Source organism: Anneissia japonica, unplaced genomic scaffold (assembly GCF_011630105.1).
Source record: "Anneissia japonica isolate Jap-2015-1 unplaced genomic scaffold, ASM1163010v1 scaffold287833_len2544123_cov190, whole genome shotgun sequence".
In the NCBI taxonomy this organism is placed as follows: Eukaryota; Metazoa; Echinodermata; class Crinoidea; order Comatulida; family Comatulidae; genus Anneissia; species Anneissia japonica.
In genome coordinates this window covers 255,076-264,519 of record NW_022757233.1, presented here as the reverse complement: position 1 = coordinate 264,519, position 9,444 = coordinate 255,076, and the positions used below count along the sequence as shown (strand labels likewise).

Sequence of the window (9,444 nt, the reverse complement as noted above, 5' to 3'; positions counted from 1 at the left end):
GGATATTAGCCATGTAGATTTTGAGAAAATAACTTCTAAAAATTACAAAATCAATAGTTTAATATTAAGATTATATTGTTAAAATAATTTTAATATACTTTTCAGTTAGATTTAGTGATTGATATTTTGCTGTCACATTTTACAATGAACAGGAATCATAATACAATAAAGAAAATACAGATTTACTAGGCATTGGGAATATAACAAATATTCATTGTTTTACTTATAAAAATATAGTAACAAATAATTTGGCATGCATTGCTATACTGACTTTCTATCACAAACTGAAACTGGAACAGAACACCGGTAATCAATGAATGAAATTATAAATGAATCATAGAAAAATTAATAAATAAGTTGTTTAAAATAATAGAAAGGATTTAAATATTTAGTCTTAGAAAGCAAGCTTATTATGATCTTCAACAATCTAGAAGACTATGTATAAGATTTAGGCCTAGGGAGTGAAGATAATTTTTAGTCATAAAAACGGGATGTTCAAGCTTGGGCAGAGGGCAGAGCTCTGGTATTTGAAGGCATCCTAACCAACAAGCTATAGCTCCACTAGATATTATGCTTGCTTTGATCTTGTATATGCTTTCATGTGAGTCACAGTCCATACCAACCTGTAAATATCATTCCATAAAATCAGTTGAATGAGTAGAATTACGAGAGTTATTAAAAGCATGACCTACATCAATATTTGACCAAAATACATACTTGTTTGTAGATCAAGGCCACTACACTTTAGTAAAATGCAATATATAATGTTGGAAATCATTTCTAAAATGTTTAATACCATAAATCTTGGAATACAGTCTAGAAAATATTAAATTGAAATTTGATTCATGCGAAAGCCATTTGGAAATGTAATGTGCAGCAGCATAACACATATAACGGTTGTCACTTTGTTGATTTTGTAAAAGATTTCTTCAGCACATGCTAACACATTCAAACATTAAACAAATTCTAAATGAGAATTGCCAAGTAGAGGTAGAGATCAGCATATTTCAGTACACTACAACGCTGCGTTGATAATTTAACAAATATTGCTATATCCCTTATAGGATTCTATAAATATTTGATGAGCACTAGCAATTTCATATGAGTAAACCAACACTAACACCTGATGGAACAGCTTTTGCAAAGGGTTGTGAAATTCTGAACACTTACTGTACAACCTACATTAAAGTTATGATAAAGATATTACTGATGTGATTGTAGCTTTGTGGTTTAAACACATCTCAGGTTTTAAGCTAATAAATCATTTGAAAAGAAATTCATATTTAATTATTTATCAATATTATTCATATTAAAATTCACTGTCAAACAGTGGGAAGCCCCTCACTTAATACAATAAAATCTTTTTCCAACGATTACAATTTAGAAAAGTTCAGACACGAACTTGAAGAAGAATGAGACATGTGAAAGAAGGCTGGCTTAGCTTAAAAAGCTCTTCATAATACTATGGCAACACTACACCTCCTCTCTATAATAAAAATAGTAATATGTATTTCTAATGTATAAGCTATGTATAATATTTTAATGAAACAAACAGTGACATAAAAATAAAGACAAATTTAGATATAATGACACTAACACAGCAAATATTGAATATAAACATTCTAGAATATAATATAGTGAAATATTCAATAATATATATATAAGGACAAATCGATCAAGAGTTTTAAAAACAAGGAAAACAGTTTAAAAAATGAAAAAAATACTCTATTGTATTTATAAAATGTAAGATTGTTTGGTATTCAGGGATTCCTTCTGAAATAAATTTCAGTTTTTTATCCCTGATATTCTATCTCTTAAACAGTTACCACATTGTAATGATTGATTTTGCTTCTTTAATTATTAATTTTTTTTATGTATTATATTTTGAAGATATTTAATAATTACACTGCTTGTGTCCTTGGGCAAGACACTATATCTGCATTTGCCTCTCTTCACCATGAGTATAAATGGGTACTGGTAGCAGGTGAATAATTCGGAGTGAAATTAGTAGTGCTGATTACACGCATAAATAGGAATACTCCCCAGGGATCAGAGGAGGTTGCATGCTGTGTACAATTGATTCTGTATCCAATGACCAGGGAAAAAATGCGCCTTAAGCAGTTTTCTGGATATGTGCACTACTGTATATAAATGCTATAAAATCATAAAATAATAATAAAATTAATTCTATTCCTCTACTCCTAGATGCAATGATAATGATTTATAAGATTACATCATAAATAATAAATGATAATAAATACAAGATGAGAACCTGGAAGCATGTAAGTTATATCTTATATAATACTTTACCTCTCCCGTTTAGAACGCTTTCTCCTTTTGCTAGCATATAATGAAGGAAACAAATACATTTACTATTTTTGCAAACATCAGACACAATTTCCAAAATTTAATGCATGTTCATCAGTTCATCAGTTTCACTGCTTGTACAATTTTAAAATCAAGAAATATTCAATGCGGAATATTACTGTACTTCCATGTACAGGAAAAAAATTGCTCTAAATATAACAATGGCAGTATTTTAAAGACATCAATCAAAATTTATCAAATAACTAATTCTGCAAACAAATATTTTCAAGAGATTGGACAACTCAAAGCTATTTTATGAAAAATATTGAACATGTTTATAGTCTTGATAGAATATAGGTTGAAAATTTCTTGAATTTTTAAAAATACATTTGATCGTAAAGAAATATCTTGAGGATAAAGAGATACCATGTGATATTATACTGTTTTTTGATTGGGGAGTTATAATTTCAGCAATGTTAGGATATTAAAAGAGCGTACTAATAACGTTAGGAATAGCAAGCACTTACCGACTGTGACTGTGTGATTTCTTCTTCTTTCGTTTTGAGGAGGTTCTTTCTTCTTCCTCATCATCTGGATCTTCCAAAATTCTTCAAAGATAAAAATAACATATTCAAGTGATTATAAACTGGAGGCTTTATGAGGATCTACTGTATGAGTGAACATTTGATAATTGAATTTTTGGTTCTCACTTTATAAAAGATAATAATATGGTTTCCTGTGTAAATCTTTCATTTTAAACTTTAACAACATTAATTGTTTCATTACTATTGTACACTATATTAATAGTTTCATTACTATTGTACACTATACTACATACTATAAGTTCATCAAAAGTCTTTTGTAATTTGATTTGATTATGAGAAATTAATAAATGTTACATAACATTAGAAGGGTTGTTAATGTAAGGTGAGAATTGTTAGGATTGTGACAAGAATAGTTAAGATAATTGAGAAGAACTAGAAGAAGGGTAAGAAGGGCTAGGAAGGTACTTGATGGCAAACATAAAGATTTCAGTAACAGGATTGTAAGGATGAGTATGATGGCAAGGGATTGAAGGTGTACCAAATTTTGAGGATGTCTATAAAGAGTTAGAGGGGGAAAAGTGTTAAAAGGGTAAATCAGAGAATGATTAGAAGTAATGGTAGATATGAGTAAGGCTGAGATTCTGAAAGGGTGAGATTATAAGGAGTATAATGAAGGAGAATGGAAATGAAGATGAGGTTAGACACGAAATGAATAAATTTTTTATTATAATCATTCTAATTAAATACAATTTTTATTTAGGTATAAAAGTAAATTCTTATAGTAAATGCAAATAACATTTATTTCAATATATTATATAACTGATTACGATTATTGATACAAGACCTAGCTGCAACCAACAAGATTTTGCAGCTTAATCACAGCTCCAATATGTGTGAGCATTACAGAAAGTACCTAGGGGTTAGATCTACGTGCATGATACTCTCCTTAATAGCGAGAAGTTGCAGGTTTGAGTCCTGCCAAAGACATTATTTTCGTTATTATTATTTATTATCATTCATTTACTTGTTTATATTATGCTTAAGGTGCTACACAGCAAACTTGATATGAATATTATTTACAAACTTGATTAGTTATTGCTTAGCAGCATGCATATATTACATAATGTTCACAACATAGCACATACTCATATTCTTTTTGTTTTTCTTTGGCAGCTGCCTCTTTAGCCTTTCTATCAGGGTCAAATGAGCTGCCATCCACATAATTATCACCAATTCCAAATGCTTCTCTCAGCTTTGCATTCTGTTTCTCCTTTGCTTCTGCCAGCTGGTGTGTTTCCATTATACTAAAATCAAATAGAAAGGACTTGTTAGGCATAATGTAACAACATGTCAGATTCAGGAATCGCAAACCAGATTTCATTATAACAAATTATACTATAAGACTAGTAATAATAATGTCAGTGTGTATAAAGGTTTATTAGTACACATGTAATCACAGACTACAGTATAATGCACATGCTGTATTTTAAACCACTTGAAAATGTATTAGAGCATAGAAAATTTATCATTATCCCGTATAAAAATCAGGGCAAACATTTTTTTTAAATTCACTAATTCGTGAACCAACACAATTCGTCAAGGAGAAAATAACATTTCTAGACCCTTAAATTGATTGAATGAGCCTTTGAAACCTCTAATTTACAAAAGACTTTGAGTGACGCCCAACCACGCCCACTTTCTCTCTCATTGGGGACATCACCCCCACTCCCGCAGGAACATCGGACACTCCGTCCGGCAAATCCTGTTGCCACCCCTGAGTATTTACCTACATTATCAAGGTTTATTGTTACCTCTTTATGAAAAAGATTGTACAGTATTTTACCATAAAGAATATGGCACTAGCAGCAGGGCATTCCAAAGAAATTTATGAACAATATTCTAGAAGCATGGTAATGAGAATAGAAGGCTTGAAATATTACATGTCAATGCTCATTACTGCCACTGGTTGCAACATATTGTAACTATTAGGAAAGACTTAGAATCACACTTTAAAAAAGGAATAAAATCAGATAATCAATAGTTCTTAACTAGTCAAATGGTGTTAATAAAATCACTTAGTATAGGTAACCATAGTAAAAATCCATGCTACTACTGTATACTACTGTATTATATTTACTGTAGAAATGAATAATAGTAAAAATGAGTTACTTAAAGGTTCAAGTTCACTTTGTCACAAAACAATATTGAAGTATTTTTCCCCCCAGTACAATGTCAAATTGTCATGAAATTTTAAAAAACACAAATTACAGTTTAACAAACACATGAACATTCTGTAAAATCCAATTGAAATAATAAGTTATATAATAGTTTATATAAAGTAGGTCAAATAGTACATAAAATGTGTATATAAACCTTTAAAAATATGTATATAGTACAAGCAATAATTAGATTGAATGCAAGATCTTATGTTTCACGATTAAGAAATACATGATGAAAACCGTATAGAAGTTAGAATCCGAACTATGTACTGTTACAGTACACCTGTACATTATTAGTCATTATTTTTAGAATTACCCGATAATTACATTCTTAAATAAAATATGCACTCTGTAGAAATTCAGCAAGCCTCCAAATAATTAGCAGTTAGTTACTATGGTTACAATGCATCAAAGAAGAGTAGATTAATTAAAGTACACATATCAAAGATTAAAAACCAAGATGAGATACAGCAACACTGTACCGTATATGTAATTGAGAAATTTCTATTGAGTTCAGCATCTTTAAATCATGATTTTAGTGAGCCTATATTCATCCTTCAAATTCTATTAAAAATAAGAACATCCTGAGTTACAGTGTTACAGATTGTTTATATCATAATTAAGCATTAATTAGATTTGTAGTTGAATCAATTTGTTTTAATTACGGTTTGTTTATGTCTATTTATATCCTTGATAAATACATTATTTCTTCTCAATAAGAGAAGTTTAAAATAAAACAATAAATGGTAATATGTGGTGGCCCAAGGATCTGGTTAAAGGTCGATGATAATAAATGATTTCCCAAAGCTTAAAATTTGGAAATATGACATTCAAATACGTGCTGCATTAAATTTATTAAAATTCTAATGTTGCATATTTGAGTAATTTGATGGCAAATCATCATTGTGCGACTTGATGTACGCCCTAGTTTGACTGAATGTGTCCACACTTTGAACTGATGCTATAAACAGACAGATGTAAATAATTATTTTTTACATCTCCCTGCTATAAATGACTAGTAGAGAGGTAATAGTGAAGCACAATGCAAAACTGTGTATTTCTATTACGTCATTAGATACATTTTTTTCTATAGCAGGTGTAGATATGTTAATTGCCATCAACACCTGAACCTTTACACACAATTTTACCGACTCAATGATACACAAGCTGTGACAGTGTCATAATCACCTCAGTTAATGCAATGGACATGATGCAACCTACATAATCTGGTTTCCAATCAATTTCCTGTCATTTTTAGACTAAATATTCTTCAGAAATACGTATAGATCTATCATACTATTAACAACCAGCAACATGACACAGTGGTCTACTTAATTTATACATTAATTCTGCCGAATCAGGTTCATAAATAAGCCATAACACAAAATGTACAGGATACGTTGTTGTAAAAGTAGAACAGTTAGGTGAAATTAGCAAATTGTATAGAGTACTGATTCCCTAACCAACTGTCAAAGAGAAAATTGAATTATATCAAAATGAAACATTTGTTATCTTTACCATCTTTTATATCAGGTACACTACACACAATTTGCTTTAAAAATTTGGTTACATATTTGTTAAATCAATATCAGTAGAGACAGCGTGGAGTCGGTCAACCATTTTGAAAATTTATTGGGAGACAATATATATCGCGCACACCTAAAAAGTGCACTATGTAGTTAATATTATTCAGCTTTTGCGATCTCATATTGTGTGCGAGTAGATTGCTGCACCGGTTGATATTCATAGGCTCTTCTACATACTTTGAGAATAGCATAGTACTATAGCTAGCTGGTTTTAAATTGCTTCTATAGTATAATTTCCAAAAAAAGAAAAATGTAATTTAAAAATAATTTAATGAATATGAATGTATGATGTAAGTAATCTGTTAATTATAAAAATAACGTAGCTAGATTATTTTAATTTTTTTCTACAATATAGTATAATTTCCAATGATTGTTGGTTGATGAAGAATGAAAATAATTTGTAAAATATCAAATGTAAAATATCAAAATGATGCTTTGTGTGTAACCTAAGATCTCTGGCCTATAAAAAGTGTCATCTTGCTAAGTCATATATTATAGTGTTTTTGAAATAAACACATGCACACCACATACTGTCAAACTGCTATAAAAGAGAAAAAAAAAAACTTCTGGAGTATGCTTTTATTATTTGATTCACATCCAAAAGCTAGCACATGACTTGGTAATTAGTGAATGGAAGAATGATTTATAATATAGTTCTCAGTGTGAAACATAGATATCCCATGACTTGAACCCAAGACCCTAGAACCGGAAGGCAAGGCACCTAGAAACAGCTTCACTCCTAGATCTAAATACTACTGTAATTTAGTTGTTGATTGACAAAAGATGAATCATGTTCAACTCACTCACTTGCTTTAATTAGTCTACAAATCCTGACTTGTAAAATTAATCTTCATTGATGCTATGATTACTTCCACTGCTTCAATATCATGATTAATTAGTTTTTGTTAAGCCAAATCTTCTTACGTATCACCATGGTTTCCAACGGAAATCGAACGCTTTGTTCAATTAAACTGCTTCATTTATATGCCTTCCTCATTTAGTCTTGAAATGATCGGATCTAGCAGTACCAGACCAACCAAGTGCATGTATTTTGTGGTGATTTTATATGCATCCAACACGAATTTCAACAGAGAGCATTAAATCACTATTGTACCAAAGATTTTATAATATTAACACACCATGAAATAAAAAATTGATAGCACTTAAAGCATCCTGGCTATGGAGTGCTTTCAATATTGAAAAAGTTATCATCTATTTTAGCCCTCAACTCATCTTTCAAATCCAAAAACCTTAAATTCCATATTAAAACTAGCGGCATGCCCAAATACCATGAATTTCTAAATTCTATGCCAGCTGTAAAGAGCATTGGTTTGACAGATAGCAGTACATTATAAAATATTCATTTATTAGCAGTACATTATAAAATATTCATTTATTAAGAACAAAGTTATAGTTAGGAAATGACAATTAGCTGGCTTTAGGGCAACAAGTTCTCGTAATCTCGAAAGCTCTGATGAGGGCAGTATAATAGAGGCAGTAAAGTATATTGGCCCTATCGGCCGTCCATACGAAAAAGGTCTATTAATCAATGAGCCGAATGTTTCTAGAGCTCCACATCGCAGCTAAACAGACAAACAAATTGCATTTAAAAATAAAACAAAGGTTGGAAAGAAAGATAGAAAGAGGGAGAGGTGGACAAAACATGAAGGTTGATAGATGAACTTCATGTTATCACTATAAAGTTTAATGTCACTTTTTCTTAATATTGCCCAGCACACATTATCAACAAAAAGCCTTAGGACACAGCATGTAAGTGAAGATAATTACATTATGTAAACCTCATTAAATACACGGTGTAACACATTAATGCTGAAGGGTAAACTACCTTAATTTTAAATAATTGGAAAGTAAGTGAACGGAGAACATAGCAGACAGAAAGTAATCAATCATAATTGAAGATGTATTTAAATGAAAGTTTTAAGCACTTTTTTTGCGAATCAGCTACTCGACGGTCGACAATTATTTCAAATAAAAACAGCAGCCCTGATGCTCTGAAAATGATAAAGATAACTGTAATAAAACAACAATTTAGTTACTCATAATTACTATTGAAAAAGACCTATTGATGTTGATACTTGCATTTTTTCAACAATATAATATAGATCAACAGTTAATTTCATTCAAAAACTTTAAATATTGTTTCAAGCCATCAGAAACTTCTATATTTTCATATATGTAAGATTTATACTTAAAACCATGAGAAAGGCATTAATCTTAATGCCATATTGGCACATGATTGAAAATCAAATTTACATATTATTCAGTCAAAATTAGGAGAAACAGTACTACTTATATTTTTTATTCACTGTACTACTATACAGTGTCTTTATTTGCTGAAATGTAAATTTGTTTATGTAGATTAACAATAAGAATATTGAAATTCATTCCTCTATCCTGCCTCTCTCTAGCTAACTGTTCTGTTCACAATATCACAAATAGGCTCCCAGCAGCAGCGTGTGTCTATGCCCTATACTGCCTTACTGCATTATGTTTACTATCCACATGGGATTCGGTTATCAGGAAATCTGTGGTGTTGTATTTTTTTAATGACTCTTGTACAGTAATAAGGTACTTAAGATGTCACATGACCCATCATGCACCTCCACTGGATTTACCCTTTTCAGCCATCTTTAACTGCCAGACAGCAACATAGTGTAAGCCACAACAACGCTTACAAATCTGGCAGAAATCCAAAAATCTCATAATCAGTGAGTATCTATGTGTGTATAAATCAACTATTTATGGCAATTGCAACTGTGCAGGGAG

At 30.6% G+C, this 9,444-nt stretch overlaps 1 protein-coding gene across 6 annotated transcripts in view; it reads right to left on the bottom strand.

Moving 5' to 3' along the window:
• Positions 1-9,444, bottom strand: part of LOC117124555 (serine/arginine repetitive matrix protein 2-like) — a 42,887-nt gene that overhangs the window by 19,957 nt on the left and 13,486 nt on the right. For 4 of the 6 annotated variants that reach the window (XM_033270820.1, XM_033270821.1, XM_033270824.1 and 1 more), the window contains exons 4-6: positions 3,998-4,156; positions 2,835-2,915; positions 2,311-2,340 (exon numbers count right to left, since the gene is read on the bottom strand). In XM_033270820.1, the coding sequence (XP_033126711.1) occupies positions 2,311-2,340; positions 2,835-2,915; positions 3,998-4,156 (270 nt within the window). The remainder of the gene's footprint in view (positions 1-2,310; positions 2,341-2,834; positions 2,916-3,997; positions 4,157-9,444) is intronic. The other 2 variants (XM_033270823.1, XM_033270825.1) reach the window with 1 other exon arrangement.